The sequence below is a fragment of the Dendropsophus ebraccatus genome, chromosome 2, assembly GCF_027789765.1.
Source record: "Dendropsophus ebraccatus isolate aDenEbr1 chromosome 2, aDenEbr1.pat, whole genome shotgun sequence".
Taxonomy (NCBI): Eukaryota; Metazoa; Chordata; class Amphibia; order Anura; family Hylidae; genus Dendropsophus; species Dendropsophus ebraccatus.
This window is the reverse complement of record NC_091455.1, coordinates 198,973,754-198,994,886: the sequence shown is the minus strand read 5'-3', so window position 1 is coordinate 198,994,886 and position 21,133 is coordinate 198,973,754. Positions and strand designations below refer to the sequence as shown.

Sequence of the window (21,133 nt, the reverse complement as noted above, 5' to 3'; positions counted from 1 at the left end):
TTAGAAAATGTAACCAAATTGAGTGGTATGGATAGAGCAAGGTGATGGGTTTTACGTCTGGCCTCCACCCACTTTAAGCGTCAGCTGTTAGTCGGCCTACGCATACTCTGTACTTCATTTGGATCCGTAATCCCTTAAGAATGTAACACCTCTGATCTGGGCACCGTGTGCCTTCAGTTCCAGCTGATATTTTCCTGTATTCACACATTTAACTCTTTCTTTCTTTTATAAGCACAATATAACTAGGGTCAGATTTTAGGATGCACACATTCTCTGTGGAACTTCAGGAGGTAAACAGGTCAGGGTGAAAAGCTTTTGGCTCTCCGTCGCACACAAGGGGGCAGCTATTTCCTTAGACCACATTCATATACTTTCCATAAATGACATCCTTTCCTCTTGTATGTTCAGGAAAAACCCTTTAATTATAGTTCTCTGGGGAGTCATAATTTAATTAGTATTTTGCCAATTATGTTTATTATTTTCTATTAACAGCTAATAAAATCTTTGAATCCTAATGATGTGACATGTGGACACTAGACCCCATGCACACTGATGCACCTAGAAAAACTTACCAGAAAGTCACCGAAATAAAGAAGTCTATGGCCACCTTTCACTAAAGTGATGTCATGTATGTTAATAAAGCTGTGCTGTACATTTGGTAATTACAGTCATTAAATCGTTCCAACAACCCAGGTGGTCACAGCCCTATAAATAGTTTTTAAAGGGAACGTCTCTCGTATGCAGTTTAATTTCCTTAATTAAAAGCAAGAAGAGAAATTATATATATTTTCAAGATAATTTTTTGTGATTTTTTTTTCTTTAATTCCATCACTGTATTTATTAACTACAGACCGGGCTTGTTACCCCCTCTTTCTAAGCAGACAATCAAAAGCAAAGGGGTTTCTTCTCATTTAGGTACCCAAATATTGTAAGCATCAGTTTTCTGGGACACCTCATTCTTTATTTTTGTACTTTTTATTTTAGTAAGTTATTAATTTTTTTTAAACTAAAATGTGTCTCTTTTTTGGGTGAGGGGGTTCACACACTTATTCATTTAAAGGGACTCTGTCCCCTCCAAAGCACCCACTAAACTTAAAGTGTCACTGTTGTTTACATTTTATTTATTTTTTTGCAGAAATCAATAGTACAGGCAATTTTAAGAAACTTTGTAATTGGGTTTATTAGTCGAAAAATGCATTTTTATCATGAGAAAGCCGTTCGAAGCTCTCCCCCCTGTCTTCAGGGTTCTCTATGAAGAGGGCAAGGGGTGGAGGGAGATGAGGCACCAAAACAGGACAACAAGAGTTAATTTACAGCTACATCACTGGGTTATCTGCTCTGAGGTCAGCACTGACCTCTCTGACCTCTGAATATCTGCTTTCACACAGCTCCCACTGTGTAACCCTTTTTTCTCTGCTCTCTGACGGTGACTAATCTCCCTCCTCCCCCCTCTATAGGTTACACAGGGCCCGACTGATGTAAAAGAGTCGAGATTTCCTGAAAATGAGTGAATGTGAATGTGAATGAGAGAGGAGGGGGGGGACCTGGGGAAAGTCTTTTTGAATACAGATAATGGCATATTTGTCTAATAAACCCAATTACGAAGTTTCTTAAAATCGCTCGGATTTCTGCAAAAAAATGAAACAAGAGTAGATTATAGATTATACATCAGTATATAACGTTGATTCTATATCTGAAATTTTTCTCTATGTTCTTGTAGTCCTTTGCTATAAGCCACAAATGCAGGAGTATAAGTCGTCCTCTCCATTATATTCTTGGGGTAAGTCGTCCTCTCTACATTAACATGCCCAGGTTGTAGGCTTACGGTGAAATACAAAGGAGTAAAAGGGACACAAATTACAGATCTGGAATCAGCATCATTTATCCTACTTACAGGTGACTTTTTTCCCATTTACTGAAAAGGTATAAAAAAAACTATGTATGAAACTATCCTAAGCACTATCATACTGATGATTTCCCTTGTAAATGGGGCCAACAGCCTCCAGGCACTCTCTAAGGAGCTGACCCATCAGCTCACTACAGCCACCCATCATCCAGTGATCACATGATCCCTAGGACAGGAAGCCATAAGTCTTGGCAGTATACATAGCACTCATTAAGCACTGTGTATACAGAAGTCGACAAGGCAGGAGAGCCCGGCAGTCACTGAGAGCTGTCTCTCCACTTTTGCATTGGTAATAGTCTCTGTGCTGCTGCAAGGCTCTGCAGGGGACTTTTTTCTTGCACAGTCATATGCCGAATGGTGAGACATTTTGTTAACTTCTAAAAATGTTTAACTTTTCACTGTAGTCAATGGGCCTCAAAATAGACTGACATTTCCTGTTCCACTTCTCAGCAGTCATCTCCTTATTACCACAGGCAGAACTGCAGTGAAAGGTGACCCAGCTGAAGGTAGATCGCACATGATCCAGGATAAGTGATTAACACGGCTCAAGGTGGCATTCTCTACATCTAAAAAGGAAAGAAGGTTCTTTACTGTAACAGCAGGGACTCTATGGAAATCGCTGCCACACGATGGTGTAATGATTGATTTACTGGACAAAGGACAAAATACTAATAATCAATCAGAACAATACTGACCCTCAGAATTCTGCTGTGGATGTGCCATGGATTTCTTTAATAAAGTTTTATGCCCTATTATTGTTCCGCAACTGTACCACAAAATATATTCTTACAGCAGGTTGTTGTTTTTTTTTTTTTTCAAAAATCAAATTCAATACATATGATAGGTTTGACAGGCAGTCACCCTTCCTCAGAGACTAGTGACTGCCAGTGAAAATGTATACATGTGGTTATATAGCATATCATGTAACCAGCCTGCCTCCTCTAGGCCAGTGTTATAACAGAGCTGTCATTATATGCTCTAACTTCTGCTGACTCTGTCCCAGTCTACACAGCAAAGCGAAACACGACATGTCAGCCTGCTGTGTTTTTACTAAGAGACAGTGTGAACAATCATTTTTAAAGGAAAACTATGAGTAGTTTAGACTGATCTAACCTGCTGATATGTCCCTATTGCACAGGAGACGCCGAGAAAATGTGTTATCCTCCACCTCGTCGCCGTTCCGTTGCAGTTAGTAGTTTACTTCATGGTCTGGTAAGACTGTTAGGCGCACTGGGGCTCCTGTTAAGAGCACTGCCCGCCCCTGGCCGTCCCACTCCATTGATTATAATTAGAGAGGGGCAGGCCATAGGGGGGTGGATTGGCGCTAGGGGGGTGGGGGAGAGCTCCTAAACGGGCCGTAGAACAAAAAATTAACTGTACCAAAACAGTGCCAAGGAGAAAGGTAAGAGACATACCTTCCTCCTCAGCGCCTACTGTGCAGTAGGGACATTTAGATTCGTATAACTTGCTTATAGTTCCCCTTTAATTAAAAGTTTATAAATATATATAATATAGATAATTATTCCGGATGACATACTCCCTTGCCAAAATATTTTGTATGCCGCTCTATCCTTTACTTTTTACTACTGCTGGAATCTGCTCAGAGAACATCTAACTTCAGTTGAATAGACCAAGTAATCAGACCGCTTAAAAGGGATGGGTGTGGAGCCCCAGGCCACTGCCAGGTTAGCCTTCCCCCATTAATACCTGCCCTGTAGCGGCAATGAGCGAGACGTTCCTGGGCAGATATCTGTAAATTAATTTCATGCATTGCTCCGGCAGACATTAAAGGAGAGAATGTAATAATTTCATAGCTACAAAAGATCCTTTAAAATGTTTGTATTAAAAATGTTAGATATCCACTTTCAAATGCTTTCTTAATAATAGTAAATAAATCCCAGCTGCTTATTTGGTATAAGCCGGGGAGTAGCCTGCCAAGAAGAGGGAAGGAGGGGGCACAGCAGGGTTTATTTAAAAGGATCTTACAGCAAAGTTTCCTCAAGCCAAATGGGGCAGAGACTGGACATACAGTACAGAAGAATTCCAGGCCCTTTACCGATTTTTTTTTTGTTTAGACAAAACACAAAAAAATATATAATTTTAACTTTATTCGGCATTTTGAGGATGACAGACAGATCCGCATGAGGATTTATTTGCAAATTTGTAAGTTTTGAAAGTTTGGATAGGATATCCATATGGACTGGAGAAGGCCGCTGTGAATGGTTAAATCCATGATATCCAACTGGGGGCACTTAACCCCTCAAACGCCTATATTCCCTATTGGTAAAATATAACTTTTATTGCATTATTATCTAAAAGAGCAGAAGATGACAAAAAACAGAAAAACGCACAGAAAGATTATGGCCATAGTCTTTGAAAAAGTCGCGTATGCGATGAAACATGTCAGAAAAGGGTTCTTTTGATACTACACACTAGCTGCTCTTTAGGGTGACACCATTATTCATAAACGGGGGGTCAAATCGCAAAAATCGCGCCCAGGGACTGAGATAGACCAACCCATCCATGGTGTCTACCCTTCTAAGGCATCACTTTTAGGAAGCATCAATGCATACCGGGGTGCCTTGATCTTTATCCCCGGCTGCTAGGAAATTGATTTGATGGTAACCCTGACCGGGGTACTACCTGGCCTGTGATGCTTTCCTTCCCTCAATGCATTTTTGGGTAAAGTGCAATAGATTACAGCACTTTATGCAGGTAGTGTGTTAGCCTTTTAACTCACTGTTTACATTGTGCGTTTTCTGTTTTTTTTTGTCGTCTTCTGCTCTTTTGGCTAATAATACAATAAAAGTTATATTTTACCAATAGGGAATATAAGCGTTTGAGGGGATAAGTGGCCCCAGTTGGATATCAGTGTATTGATGCCTCTTGTTGGACTTGGGATCCTGTAGTCCCTCATCAAAGGTTAAATTAATAACGTGTTCATTCTGTGGTGGAAATGCGGTGGGGGGGGTTTTGCGCCGGTTTTCACCTTTTGAAATTTAATGTCAGCAAATTATGCTGCAGATTTTTGAACAACAGACATGCCTCTATTGTGCCTTAAAGTTGTACTCCGGGGGGAGATTAACAACTAAACTGTCAGAAAGTTTTACAAATTTGAAACTTTTTTAAACACAAATCTTCCAGTAGTATCAGCTGCTGAATGTCCTGCAGGAAGTGGTGTATTCTTTCCAGTGTGACACAGTGCTCTCTGCTGCTACCTCTGTCCATGTCAGTAGCAAATCCCCATAGAAAACCTCTCCTGCTTTGGATAGTTCCTGACATGGACAGAGGTGGCAGCAGAGAGCACTGTAGTGGAATTGCTCAGGCAGTGTTGTTGTATACAATGTAATCCACGGCACTGCTGGAGCAATTTTGTCTCCAGAGCACGCCAGCACAGGAAGCACGGTGCCAGGATTTTTACAGCTTATCCAGCCACCTGGGAGACATGACAGTTATACTTTTAAAACCTTTTTTTCTCCACATCCCTTTAAGACCTTTTATAATATATTATCATTCCCGATAACTGCTATGGATAAAACTCTGTACAATCATAACTTTAATGTGAGTATAAATATCAGGCCACACTACCTGGGTAAAGGTCTCTATGGCCTCTTCCCCACACTGCGGTCACTGTAGGCGGCAGAACCCATGCTCCTCATGCAGTCAATAGATGCAATGTGGGAATGCGACCTTAGAGAACTCTAACACCGGCCATTTTGACAAAAGGCAGTTTTGCAATTTAGTCCTTATTGCTCAGAACCACCCAGACTTGCCTTCACCTGTTATAAGCGCACAGTTTTTTGATCAGTATATCAGAAATTTTGTTTACTTTTTGCAAAGCACACTTTTGGGATTTTTTTTATGAATTACAAATTTAGGCAAAAGAATACTGTGGCGTTCAGCAGATCACTCCATGTAATAAAGTGAGAAAAGGGAATCTCCAGAGTTCCACACAGGGCTCCTTAGGGTGTATGGGCAACACTGTGTTGTTGTAGACTGGCCGGAATCTACATAAGACCTATCCCATTGGAAGCCTAGCAATCTATATACATTTTCATGCTTCCTATAATGGCTAAATTATACAATATAGCTTTTTGCTAAAAATTTTGCAAAAAATCGTACACCCCACTAAAGACAAGGACTGGCTGAATGGTAAAGTTATCGGTACTAGGTTGCGGATTATGGGTAGGTTCACACAATGTAAATATGATGGATATTTTTATGAAAGACAGATGTAATTTTTACATTTTTACAAACTTTTCAAGTTTACATGGTGTGCACCTAGCTTGTGTTGGCGCAATACAGTGATCTCTCAACTTACAATGGCCTCAAGATACAATAATTTTCAGACAATGGTCCTTTCTGGACCATCGTAACTTGAGACCAGACACAACATACAATGCTACAGACAGTCAGGATTTACGGCATATGTAAATAAGTAGATGATTAACCAATGAAACTGACCATTTTACTGGTAAGACCCCCAGTATTAGTGAAGTACGTGCACTGGTTGGTTGGCTGCCTAGTAGTGATTCTCTGAGTATAGTGTGATACTACATGTCCTGTGCTGCTCTGTACCTGGGCCAGTTTTCCATAGAATTTTGGTCTCAACATACAATAGTTTCAACATACAATGGTCGTCCTGGAACCAATTAATATTGTATGTTGAGGGACCACTGTATCGGTGAACAGGAGAGCTTACCGCTTAGTCCGTGCTGTGTGCGCTTGCAATGCATCCATTTCCCACATGGCTCCACTAACACAACTAAACATGACCTAGAACAGGCTGTTATTTCAGTGCTGGATAGAGACAACTGATCTGAAGTTTGACAAATAAAGTGGTTGTTTTAATGAAGTGGGCATGTATCCACTGGGAACGCAGCGGAGACCACCAGAATCACTAGCGATGTGTAAAGTGGAATTAGATCCAGGTGTCTGCTGGGGAGGGGGAGGGGGAGGGGGGGGTGTACATTCTGGACAGACATGTGTTCAAAGGCTAAACAGAGACAGTAAGGGCTGACATTCACTAAGCCACATGTAGAGTGGCAGAAGGAGAAGAATGAATGCTAGATAGACAGGGAATGGTTAGCACTAAACTACACTACATTACAGACTATTTCCTCCAAAAATATAAAAAGCTCCAGCAAATAAACACTGAGTTTTTATTAAGCGGCTTCATACACATTCTGTTTCTAACAGCAGTCAGGAGTCTCATGTACCGCCACCATAACCATATAGCACTAACCCCCCCTCCCCCCTTTTTTTTGTTGTTACTTTCTTCCTCTCAAATTGTACTGATGTAAGTAACACCATCTTTGCCAGCATGTGATGCCTACAGGGTTACCAGATACAAGTTTAAACGGTACTCCAGCGGAAAATAAAATCAGCAGGTGTCAGAGATTTTTTAATTTACTTCTATTTAAAAAATCTCAACTCTTCCAGTACTTATCAGGTGCTGCATGTCCTGCATGTGCATTCTTTCCAGTCTGACACAGTGCTCTCTGCTGCCTCCTCTGTCCATGTCAGGAACTGTCCAGAACATAATTTTTTTTTCCTGCTCTTCAGGACATACAGCAGCTGGAAGTACTGGAAGACTTTAGATATTTAAATGGAAGTAAATCTATACATTACATATTTCTGGCACTTTCTGGCATCAGTTAATTTGTAAGATTTTTTTTTTTTTTTTGCTGTAATACCCCTTTAAGTATTAAAATGATTTATTTTTATTTATTTACAGTTTATTATATGTTTACACCCTCAGTCACCAGACAGAAACCTGACGGAGCCAATTGAAGTCAATGAGATTTCTCAGGATCTGTTGGTGTCTGTTGCTATACAGTATTATCCATTGAACAGTAAAGAGAGAGAGAGAGAGAGACTTTCAGATTGGAGCATAGACATAAGGAAGAAAAAAATGACATACAGGCCGGACTCACTGAAACTTGTTTGTGATGGAGAAGTAATACACAGTTTTTGTTTTTCCCATTGAAGTCAAAGGAGCACAACCTTCCTATAAACACAGGGAATAAGGCTTATTGCTTTATTTAGGAATTCAAAATTATTCATGGTAATAATAATGCACGGGCTGCACAGTGTGCTACTGTACTACGTGAATGGGCTTTAACAGTAAGAAGTAAGGAAACGTTTGGATTAAGATCTGCAAGCCTCAAGGGTCTATGTTAATCTGAATCCAGGTAGAAGGTCCAGGTATGAGACATAATAAAGACTATAAATTGTGGCTGCTTTGCAGTCATGTGAAACAGGCCTAAGGGTTCTCGCACATTGGCACAGAGCCTGTACAAGCTGTGTCAGACTCCGTGTATACGGAAATACTCTCACCTAGAAGCAAAGCTTCTAAGGCAGAACACCTTTGTATATATGAAGTGTAATAGAGCATGCCTCCGGTTTTTTTTCTGATGGTTTTCTATGGAATATGACCAAAAAAAAAAGAAAAACCCTTCAAATGCCTTGATATAAAAACAGACACATATGGAAGTACAGCAGAGGCCCTGAGCATCTCTATGAACGTCCAATAATGGTTCCACAGATGAGTCCTTAAACTGCGACTGTCAATTCAAACTACATCCCTTCATGCCTGTGTGATTCTTAAAGCGTCACTGTCGTTTAAATTTTTTCTGCAGAAATCAATAGTACAGGTGATTTTAAGAAACTTTGTTATTAGGTTCATTAGCCGAATAATGCATTTTTATCATGAAAAAGCAGTTTGAAGCTCTCCCCCCTGTCTTCATTGTTTTCTATGGAGAGGGGAGGGGTGGAGGGAGATAAGGCACCAAAACAGGACAACAAAGAGTTAATTTACAGCTACATCACCGGGCTATCTCTTCTGAAGTCAGCACTGACCTCTGAATACCGTCTTTCACACAGCTCCCACTGTGTAATCCTTTGTTCTCTGCTGGTGCCTAATCTCCCTCCATCACCCTCCCCTCTCCATAGGTTACACAGGGCTCGACTGATGTAAAAGAGTCCAGATTTCCTGATAATGAGCAGTGAATGAGAGAGAGGAGAAAAGTCTTTTTGAATGCAGATAATTTGCCTAATAAACCCAATTACAAAGTTTCTTAAAATCACCTGTACTATTGTTTTTTGCAAAAAAAAAACACGACAGTGACACTTTAACATATTTGACTCCTTGGCTCTAAAATGTTGGCCACTAGGTGTCTCCCTTCCCTGCAATCTGCTGTCTACTGCCTGCTGTTAGGACAGAACACAGGTGGAGGTGGGGCTTAGCATGTGCTATGTGTAGGAGAGAATGAAAAGAGCCTGAGAAAGCCTGGGTTGTGATACACACTGTCCCTGAAAAGTAAATCAAGGTTTCTTGATTTTATCTCACCACCCATAACACATAGGGCAGATGTTTTTCCTCCTGCACAATGCAGCCTTTTCAGTACACTTATGAGTATTAGTATATGCTGTGCCAGAGAAGTAAGGGAAAGGAAACCTTGTGTGTGTACTGCTGGAAAACAGCCCAGCTTTGTTCCTACCCATGAAATGGAAAGAATTGAAAAACAGCTGTGCACCATGGAAGGGACTCTCAAGGGCTCGATAACAGCAGTGAGAGCACTGAAATCACCTTGTAATTGGTTAATCTGACAAACCGTAAAGGTTTTTAATATTCTTTTAAGCATTCCAGTGGCAATTCTGCTACTGAAGGCTTAATGGGAATATGTTAGCAGTTTGGAGTCACAAAAACAGATGACATCCTTATACAGAGGTTGTGGAGGAAAGGATACCTGCTGCAACCAAGAATAACACTGTTTACTATCCAGGCCACTGCCATAGTAAGTGTCCAGGAGGCGGGCTCTTCTTGTTAGATGGATAGAGCTGCCTGTAATTTGTTTCCCCAGGCCCTCTTCGCACATATGAATGAAAGGTCTAGCATCCAATCAGGAGATGAATAGAGCTGAGAGGAGGGGCTACAATAACTCTCAATACAGAGGAGTTCTGGACACCTAACCAGAAGACCCACCTCCTGGACACTTGCCATCAAAGTGATGATGACGGCAAATAATGTTTTTCTTAGTCACGTACGTAGCAAGTTTTTACACTCCCCTTCCCAATCTTTGTATAGAGGCCATCAGCTGTCTTGTCAGGGGTGTGTCCCATTATGACCTGGGGTTGTTAGGTGATATATATATGTAGCAACCAGATTGTCAAATGTCACTCAAGTAAAAGCTAAAGTGACATCGTGCTGTAAGCAGAAATGGATAAAAGCATCAAGATAGTGGTTATGTCATGCCATTTGGGTTGTGGAGTCCTTTGCTGGCCTGGGTCTGTCAAATATTGTTGCTCTTACCAGAGCTTGTTATACTGTTATTATACTTTTAGGGGGTTGTCCAATAAAACTCTTTTTCTTTCAAACCAACTGGTGTCAGAAAGTTATATAGTTTTGTAATTTACTTCTATTAAAAAATCTAAAGTCTTCCCATACTTATTAGCTGCTGTATGCCCTACAGGAAATGTTTTTTTTATTTTCATTCTGACACAGTGCTCTCTGCTGACATCTCTGGCCGAGACAAGAACTGTCCAGAGCAGGAGAGGTTTTCTATGGGGATTCATAGAAAACAGAGACAAAGTTCCTGTCTCGGTCAGAAGTGTCAGCAGAGAGCACTGTGTCTGACTGAAAATAAAACATTTCCTGCAAGACATATAGTAGCTAGTAAGTATGAGAAAACTTGAGATTTTATAGAAGTAAATTACAAATCTATATAACTTTCTGATACCAGTTGATTTCAATGATAAAAGATTTTCGCTGGACAACCCCTTTAAGGCTATGTTCCAATTTCAGAAACATAATGGGGAAAGGCGGCCATCTTATTATAATCACTGCTACGGATAATAATCATGAACATTATTCGCGGCAGTGATTATAACAAGACGGCCGCCTTTCCCCATAATGTTTCCGAAGTGGGAACATAGCCTATAAATAAATAAATAAATAAATTAATTAATTAATTAATTAATAAAAAATAAAAAAAAGTAAATATTCTATTAAAATAATGAAAACACAAAAACAATTTATTTATTGCAAACATAAAAAAAATACTCTCCTAAAACCAGTGTGAGCTCAAGCTGACACAGAAGGGTAAAAAATTAAAAGGAAAAGGCGGATGAATACATGGTTACAGTCATACTGTAGTTTGATAAATGAGCAGGTTTTGCTATGCTGGGTGTGATCATTCATTAGAGAGCAGTAAAGTCTTGAGAAGCCCCTGTCAGCGATGACAAGGGAGGAAGCAGATTAATATGGTCTAAACACAGCGGCTGCAAGTAAAAAAAGGGGACGTTTACCTTGACTTGAAGGTCCTCTGAGCTTTCAGTATCCATGTAAAGAGACAGGAGCTTTGGCAATACATTTGCTACAGCGACAGCACGTGCATGCTCAGGAGTGTGTCGCCCAATCTGGCCAAGGGACCAAGCAGCAGCTGCCTTGATGTGATCCTCGGCTTCCTCTGACAGGCAGATGGCTAATTGAGAGACCCCCTGCAAGGTTCAACGCAATTGTTCTTAGTGAAAAGCAATGCATATCAAGTGATCTCACAAATAACACAGCATATTAGATAGAAATCATGTCATTTTCTTTGTCTCGTGTCTTACTAACCAATAAAGAGGAAACTAGAACAATTTTATTTATTTATTTATTTTTTTAAAATATATCCAGGCCACATCCATAATCTCCATAAATAATCAGACACCACAGGCTACAATGGGTTAAACATTCAGAGTTCAGATAGAGATTAAAATGATTATTCCAGTCTATACAGCTTGGGAGCAATATTGTTGCATTATGGGTTTTTTTTTTTTTTTTTTCTTCCAGGGCCGAGGACCAGAAATTACTGGCAGGCTTCATCGAGGATTACACGTTATTAAAAAAATAGACACTGTGCATCTCCGAGTGAGAAATAATAAGCGTCGGGGTTAGGAGTGATCAGAGGCTGACGTCACATCGGGACAAAAGGCAGCGGAGGGTTTAATTATAATATTATTAATATATATGTGGGCAGAGAACGATACAGCTCATGTAATCCTAGAATTGGACTGGGGAAGTCCCAAGGTGTTCCGCTTCCTTATAATAAATATTTATGGTCGAGAATATTTGCATAAAAGAAAACAAAAAAATTATTATATTCCAATGTCACATCTTAGCTTTTCCCTTGGTTTTGGCCTTCTTTACACACAAAATTATAGGTTGAGGTTTTGGATGTTTTTCTATTTTATTTTTTATGCAACTGGTTTTGGTGGCTTTTTACCATAAAAAAAAGGCTTTTTTTTTTTTTCAGAGAAATTAATAGGTAAATTCCCCAAACTACATAATTCCCACAGCATGCCTAACTTTGCGAAAAATACACAAAAGCCAAAAATATTTTGTACACTTGTTTAGTAGTGTAGTTTATATCACATTTTACTGTAAGATCTGAATGCAAAAAAAAAATAAAAATAAAAGACAATCTAAGGCTATGTTCTTCGTTTTTTTAAAACAAATAAACGTCAGTTTTGGATAATGACGCCCGTTAATAATGATCATGACCGATATTTACAGCCGCCGGCAGTTTAAAAAAAAATAATAATAATAATTGCAGTTATGCAGTTATTTCACATAAAAAATTGTTGTGGGAACATAGCCTTATGCTGAAATCACAGTTTTTGTGGGAATTTTTGTGCATTTTTTTATTTTTTAACAAAAGTAAAGTGAGATCAAGAAGATTAGGAAATACCCTTTAAGGTTAGGTTCCCACTAAGGGATTTTATTAGGAAAAGGTGACCATCTATTCCTAATGACGGACGCAAATAACGTTCTTGAACACCATCATTATCCATAGCCTGTCGCCTTTTCCTAGTAAAACCCCATAGTGGGAACATAGCCTAAAGGAAAGACCTTGCACATCTCCCTCTTGCTGGATCCACTTCTGATTCTGGCTCCAAGAAACTGTTCTAGCATATACCAATTTTAGAGGGGAAAAGAAACTTTTATTTTTTTTGGTGAGAACAATCTTTTTTTTTTTTTTTTTTAATTTGACCATTTTCTTTACTTTGGTGCCATTATTTTTAGGTTGGTGACACTGCTTTCAGAACTCAGCATGCTTTAGCTATGGCAATTCATTTAAACCTTTCTAAAATGGCCGAAAAATGCATGTTAAAACTGACTTTAAAAAGCAGCAAAAAAGGCTTTTTTGTATATATTTTAGTTTCTCTGCACAGATAGCATTTTGGCATTCTGTTCATCTTCCTTTGTGTATGGCTTTTTTTCCCGTCAAAGAATCTCCTCAATAATGCTTAAAAACTATGTAAAATAAAAATTCATCTTTAAAACAGCAATTAAAATCCCTTACAAAACCAGAAAATTGCAAGGTTTTTTTTTGTAAGATTTTAAAGACTAAGGAAATTGAAACATTGTATGAACCCATCCTAAAACACCAGGAAAAATTATTATTTTTCCTATGAATATAAAATAAAGTCTATGATGCTTATACTGGCATCAGTTTTCACAAATTTTCTTAGGACCTTTTTTTTCTATTTACTTTTTTATTAGTGCTAATTGTTGTTGGATTATCCAGTCGTTCAATTCAATTCTCAATTTATTTAATCACCTCTTCACTTTTTGCCTACAGAGCTTTTTCTCCCTAGGAGTTTCCCTACACCATCATGTCTACAGTATGTTGGAGAACACAATGATTCTTTAAAGCTGGACTCATCCTGTCCCAACAAAACAATGATGTATGAGATCGGTGGTGTATCGAGAAACAGAAGAGGGCCAACATACCTCTATGAGCCTGTGTTCACAGATTGATTTTAAGGCTTTGAGCCATTTTACAGGCAAAATAACATCTAAAATCTTTTTTATTTCTTCATTTGGGCTGTTTTTTAACTATTTTTTGTTGATTTAAAGGCTTTGGGCTGAAAGCCATTTCCTAAAAACAGCCCTTAGTAAGTGACTGCATTTAAAAAAAAAAAAAAAAACAGACCAAGTCTATGTTCACACATATGCTGTAATTTTTACAGTGTATGAACATAGCTATAATCGGTCCATGACACTAAATTTTTCATCCATAACAATAATAGACATTGAATGAAACTATATGGTAACTAAAGGAATGTTTTTACACCGAACATAGCCGATACTACTGGCTACTTGGCAAAAAAAAAAAAAGTTTTGTTTTTTTTTTTGTTTGTTTTTTTTCATATGTGTGAATTTAGCCTGATGAAAGGAAAATGTAAAGATTATATTGAGATATGAAAGTAATTGATATTTTGCCTGTGCTGATTGTTAATAATAATAATAATATTTACTTCCCTTATTTTTATGAATAGTGAAAAAGTTAAATTTTCATTACAATGGATTTCGAAACAGGCCCTTCTCTCTGTTTGTCGTCTCGTTGTTTAGAGAGAACCATGAGGGATACATTATGTAGAAGTTATGTATATTTGTTTTCCCTTCTATAGCTCAAAATATCCAGAGTCACGATGTCAGAACAGATTATACCATACGCCCCACTAACCAAGACGGGCACAAAAAGCGTATGCAGAACTCTTACAGCTGGGTTTACAAAGAGATTCAGCTGTCTGAAGTTAGAAACAACTTTTATCCAGTTTTTACTGATGTTTGTAGTGCTATTTTCTTAAAAGATAACCTTTTGTAATGTGTTTTTAAGGCATAGTAAGTCACATAAATCTGCTACTTTTTGCCTTTCGGAACCTTAGGGGTTGAAGGATTGAGAAGAAAAAATCCAGACACTCTTCAATGATTTCTTAATTAAATTGTGTGCAAATACGACGCGTTTTTGGCCAACCTGCCCTTATTCATGGGCAAGGAAAATAAAGGCTAGGACTTTAATAAAAAGTGCACCGACTTATGATGTGCCAAACTTATTAAGGCTATGTTCACACACTGTATTTTTGCTCAGTATTTTGAAACCAAAACCAGAAATGGATAGAAAACACAGAAAGGCTATGTTCACACACTGTTGAAATTCAGTTGATGGCCGCCATTTAATGGCAAATAACGGCCATCATTTCAAAACAACTGAAGTTATTTGCCATTAAGTGATGGCCATCAACTAAATTTCAACAGTGTGTGAACACAGCCCTTCTGTGTCTTCGAACTATTCCTGGTTTTGGTTGCAAAATACTGTGTGGGAACATGGCCTAAAGGATGGTCCTGATAATTTACCCTCATATTTTTTTTGCTCAGTATTCTTTCAGAAATTGAACCAACACCAGAGGAAAAAACTATATTGGTAAGAGTTCTATTATTTTTCGGTGGCCCCAGTCCTGGTTTTGGCTAAATATACTAACTGGAGATGAGCGAACCAGGTTCGGGTTCGAGTCGATCCGAACCCGAATGATCGACATTTGATAAGTGGTGGCTGCTGAACTTGGATAAAGCTCTAAGGTTGTCTGGAAAACATGGATACAGCCAATGACTATATCCATGTTTTCCCACATAGCCTTAGGGCTTTATCCAACTTCAGCAGCCACCGCTAATCACATGCCGAAAGTTCGGGTTCAGATCGACTCGAGCATGCTCCAGGTTCGCTCATCTCTAATACTAACCAAGATCCTATGTGTGAATCCAGCCTTACATTCTGGTAAGAAATTACAAGGTCTGCAGAGATACTGGAGCAGGGATGGATTCCTATATTATCTCAAAATTGGGTATATGGCTTCCTGTCTTTTTCTGCCATATTGGCTATATACACAAGCCAATATGTTAAGGGCTGTTTAGGCCTCACACCAGCGGTATACAGTATATAGATGGTATCCATTTAAAATAGGTTTTGTTTAGGGAGGGGGGCTATTACTGTGGAAACACATGCAAAGCAAAACTCTTAATGTTGATAAATTTACCACTGACTTTTGCTAAGAAAACTCTTATCCTGTTTAAAAAAAATCAGCAAAAAAATTAAGAAATATATATTTTAGAATAAAATATAGAATAAGTATCCAGGTAAACACAAGCTTCATAGTCCAAACTGATATTCTTTTGCCCTATACTTTATAGTCTAAATCCTGATGCCTTGTCTTCATTCTACGGGTATGTTCACAAAGCAAACTGTGTGCTATATATTGGGATGCTGAATGACACCATGGTGTACCCCCAACAGATCTATTCATCTCATTTCATTGATTTGAATCTGTATAGTCTGGGGGGGGGGGGGGAGTCTGGAGGAGAGTAATATAAAGGATTAAATAAGGTTCAGGAGAAAAGAGTTTTAGGTAAAAGACTGAACCCAAGAGCAAGAGGACACAGAGAGAGGTTATTTGGGGGAAAGATCAGAAGCAACGTGAGAAAATATCCCTTTACTGAAAGAGTAGTAGATGCTTGGAACAAACTTCCAGCAGATGTGGTTGGTAAATCTACAACAACAGAATGTAAACCTGCTGCCTGGGATAAACATATATCTATACTAAGATAATTACTAAAAGGGCAGACTATGCTTCTATGTTTGACATAAATGTTTATATTTAGCACATTTAAGAGCGTATACCTTTTTGTTTCTGGACTCAAAATTGCAGACCATACGTTTGTATTGTTAGAACACAAAGGAACATGAGATCTCCAACCCGTGGTTCACCAGCTACAACTCCCAGCATGCCGTGGTAGCTGCAGGGCATGCTGGGAGTAGTAGTTTAGCAACACCCTGAGAGCCACATGTTGGAGTGACTGGTCTAATGTCTATGCGGGTTTCCAGACTTTTGCTCAATGTCTTAGGTCGCGTAATATAAACAGATAATTTTTCCTTTGAGATAAGAAGCGCCTGGCAGCCGCTTATCTTTATTGCATGTTTTTAGAGGAAATTAAAGGGGACCTGTCACCCTAGCTGCCGGGGTGAAGCCCGTCCGACCCCCCGGTGGAGCCCCTTATACTTACCCCTTCCTCGAAGTCCCGGTCCCGGACCCTGTCCCGCCGCTGAAGAATTCCCATTGGAAGCCGTGCATGTGCTCACCAGAGACCTCGAGAGGGGTATAAGTATAAGGGGCTCCACAGGAGGGTGGGGTGGGCTTTACCCCGGCAGCCAGGGTGACAGGTCCCCTTTAATGTATTAAGTGCTGGCTTAAACGAGTAGTTCACCAAAAAAATTTTATCTTTCAAATCAACTGGTGCCAGAAAAAAATCTCAAGTCTTCCAGTACTTATCAGATGCTGTATGTCCTGCAGGAAGTGTTAATCTTTCCCGTCTGAAGAGCAGGAGAGGTTTTCTATGGGGCTTTGCTACTGCTCTGGACAGTTCCTGACATGGACAGAGGTGGCAGCAGAGAGCACTGTGTCAGACTGGAAAGAATACACCACTTCCTGCAGGGCATACAGTAGATGATAAGTACTGGAAGACTTGAGATTTTTTTCCCTTCATAATATAAAAGATACATTGCTGCCTAAATAGCCGGCTATGACATTCAGGAGTTTGGGAGCTGTAACTGTGGCCAGTTTGGTTGACACCCTGCTTTCTTACACGTCACCTTAGACATCAGCTCAGATATAATGGACCCCTTGTATGTCGACACTCGTGCTTCTTTCTTTGCCTAAAATGCTGTATTTCTGCAGACTGCTCCTTCTATGTGTGACTCGATTACACAACTAAACCCTGCCAGACGAAACTGGCTGAACGTGCGCTAATGCGATGAGGATTTAAAGCACTTCAATTTAATGGCAATTACAGACAGTGCCCCAGTTCTGCGGCGTGCATGTTAATCTCTGCCCATCAGAGACCTCAAAGGGTTACACTTTCCACCTGTATGTCAAAAGCAGCTGTTCCATTTGTACTTGAAAAGATGCACAGGGGAATATGGAAATATTGATTTTTTTTCTCTTTTTTCAAAGGACTAAATGATCTATTGTACGTAGCGAGCAACTTGTGGCCTAGGATGGAGAAGCCTGCTGGGATTTCTAGCTCCAAAATCAGAGAACCGCAGCTTGTCTTTAAGTGTGATGGGCTGTCCCGGAAAAGGCCGATATACTGCATAGGGTATATAAACAAACAAAGGAATTCCCCTTGGAGAAGCCGGATTTATGAGAAATGACTAGTGATGACGAGTACTAAAATGCTCGGGTGCTCGGTACTCGAGACAAATATTTCCCAATGCTCGGGTGCTCGTTTCGAGTAACGAACCCCATTGAAGTCAATGGGAAACTCAAGCATTTTTGCAGGGGACCCAAGCTTGGGCCAGGGAAGGTTTTGTGAAAACCTGTCAACCTCAGAAAATGATGGAAACACCACAAAAATGGCCAGGAAACAGCAGGGGCAGCATGCATGGATGCCTCTGAGGCTGCCTAATCGCACCATTACGCCAAATTCTGGGCAACAGCCTGGTGGTCAACCTTAAGATAATAGTGCTGACGCAGACCAAGATGGGCAAGGCACATGCGACCAAGGTCAGACTGGCTGCAGATGACAAAAGATACTGGTGGTCACACTAGCTTTTGGAGGTTGACGTATAGTCTGTGTGTAAGTGGTGGTATATGGTCTATGCCACCTCAAACAGGACAATGAGCAGTGAGGTTCTATGCAGCTGCACTACAAATCCCAGCAATACAATGTACAACAGCAGCAGCACCAGCCACAAAAAAAATAATAGAACTGAGGACTTTTTTGGGGTCTGTGTGCAGCATCTGCTGTCCCCTTTATGCCAGCAGTCGATCTCCACAGTGTGCTGCTAAGATCGTAGTAGCTGCTCCGCAAGTCCCAGCCAGCAGTCTGGAGTAATCCAAACAAAATATAAAATTTTAAGCCCTTACAAGAGCTGTTGGGTTCTTTCTATAGTATCCCTGCCTACTGGAACGCTAATTCCCTCCCTAACGCTCTCCCTGACAAGCAGCAGCTCTGTCCCTTTTCTCTTCCAGCATGCATGTGAGGCGAGCACCGCCAGCCCAGATTCTGAAATGCCCGGGTCATCTGATCTGGCCAACCAATTCCTGCTATCAACATGTATGGGTCCCACGTAATTGCACAAAGAGTCTCCTGCATGTTTATTGGCTGACAAATTGCACCCAAACTTGCAGGAAAAGGATGATGCCATTTTCTCAAGTATCACGAGATGCTCGTCCAAGCATCAAGCACCTTTGAGTACCTTAATACTTGAACAAGTACCAAGCTCGGACGAGCATGCTTGCTCATCACTATTTACAGAGGATTGGTGCTGTGTGACAGGAGAGATGACCACACAATGCGAGCACCCCCAGGATTCTCTGCTACTAAATGTAGACATGCAGCAGCTGTACACATGTGCAATGAGGACTTGTCCTGCTTTATGCGCACTCAGGAATTGCCGTCAATAAATACCAGACCCTGTCTATGAGCTCTCAGAGGACTGGGACTTCCTGTGTTTGGTCTCTTTTTTTAAGCAGAGAAAGGACCTAATTTTGCATGGAGGAGTTTGACAAGAAGGGGAATGCCTAGTGGCCAAAGGCTTCTAGGCTGAATTAATGCTGAACTAACATAGCAAGTTAAAGTGGTCCTCTGCTTTCAGCAACGTCTACTTGTTGGCAAATGACAAAGCAACCCTGGGACCCTCAGTGACTGGCTGTAATCTAGTTACAAGAATTTTTGACTTTTTTAGTTCTACATAATGGATATGACTAAATAAAAAAAATTACTACTAGTGTTGAGTGGACCTGTCAAATGTTTCAGGTTCAGCAATGTTCTCTGAAGCCAAACACCTGGCATTTCATTCCACAATGCCCTAGGGAATCCTGGAAAACATGGATACAGCCATAGGCCATAGCCTGTATCCATGTTTTCTGTATCCTGGCAACCCTAGGGCGGCATCCAACTTCTCCAAACTCCGGGAGTCAAATGCTGAGCATTTGGGTTCGGAGAACATTGCGGAGCCCCAACAGTTTGACAGGTCCACTCAACACTAATGACAACCAATACAACATAAAACACCAAAAAAATGCACAAAAAGTATACACAAAGCAACATCAACAACATTGTTGCGGAGAGTAAATGTACAGTAGCTATAATAAGTAAGAGAGAGGTAATAGAAACAATGCTTTGTTATTCTCTTCATTAGAAGCAGCGTAATAGATGCAAGAAAGGCATTCTTCTCCAATAACTAACCTTTGAGATGATGACAGCCATTGCAAGGTTCTCGGAATGAGCTGCTACATAACCCAGCATCATGACCCCAGGAAGTCTCACATTCCCCTTGCTGTTCCCAATGCAGTCTATGACAGCGGCCACTCCTCCTGCATTTACTATGAGCTGGGACAGCTGGAATTAAAGATGATAAGTTACAACTTAGCAATAAAAGGGAAACTATAATAAAACAGTAAATATGCATCCTACAAATATGCAATTAAAAGGAAATCCATGTGATACGGCCTATAGGAGATGGAAGGTTTAGGCTTCTTTGATTTTTTTTTATTTTTATTTTTGCTTTTCCTTTGTATAATATGCGCCTGCTATTTGCAGCCTGTTTACATGATTTCTGTTTGGCGGAGAAACATAAAAATAAAAGACTAATTTGTTTAATAAATACACAAAGCAACTTAATGTTCCAATGATGTAGAGTACTTTAAAGGAGGTAAATCCACTAACTTCCAATATGGCGATTAGGGCAAATCTGTAAAGGAATTCTGTCAGTAGTGCCGAGTCCTTAAAACGACTGGGAGCAAAGTTCAAACATACCAAAAGTTTTGGCTGTAACACTGGAAAAAAAAAGGTTTTATAATGTCCTGGGCACTGCTATAATAAGTGCATGGAAGGTGGACCCTTTATGCAAAGTACCCAGAACACTGAGCGCTTTCTTGGCATGAAGGGTCCAATTCCAGGACACTTACTATAGCAGTGCCCAAGGCACTACAATACCTTTTGTCAGTTTTGCAATCTGCACATACAAAACGCTAGGGATGGTTATGTCAATCTGAGGCCTTAAGGGAGAAGTCCGGCAAAACTTTTTATTAAAGTATTTTATGCTCCCCAAAGATTATACAAATCATCAATATACACTTATTACGGAAAATGCTTATAAAGCTCTTTTTTTCTGCACTTACTACTGCATCAAGGCTTCACTTCATGGATAACATAGTGATGTCACTTCCTGGATAACATGGTGATGTCACTTCCTGGATAACATGGTGATGTCACTTCCTGGATAAAATGGTGATGTCACTTCCTGGATAACATGATGATGTCACTTCCTGGATAACATGATGATGTCACTTCCTGGATAAAATGGTGATGTCATGCCCCGACTCCCAGAGCTGTGAGGG

At 40.0% G+C, this 21,133-nt stretch overlaps 1 protein-coding gene across 1 annotated transcript in view; it reads right to left on the bottom strand.

Moving 5' to 3' along the window:
- Positions 1-21,133, bottom strand: part of SPAG6 (sperm associated antigen 6) — a 103,845-nt gene that overhangs the window by 15,910 nt on the left and 66,802 nt on the right. The window contains exons 7-8 of the mRNA XM_069959053.1: positions 19,980-20,132; positions 11,216-11,407 (exon numbers count right to left, since the gene is read on the bottom strand). Of these exons, the coding sequence (XP_069815154.1) occupies positions 11,216-11,407; positions 19,980-20,132 (345 nt within the window). The remainder of the gene's footprint in view (positions 1-11,215; positions 11,408-19,979; positions 20,133-21,133) is intronic.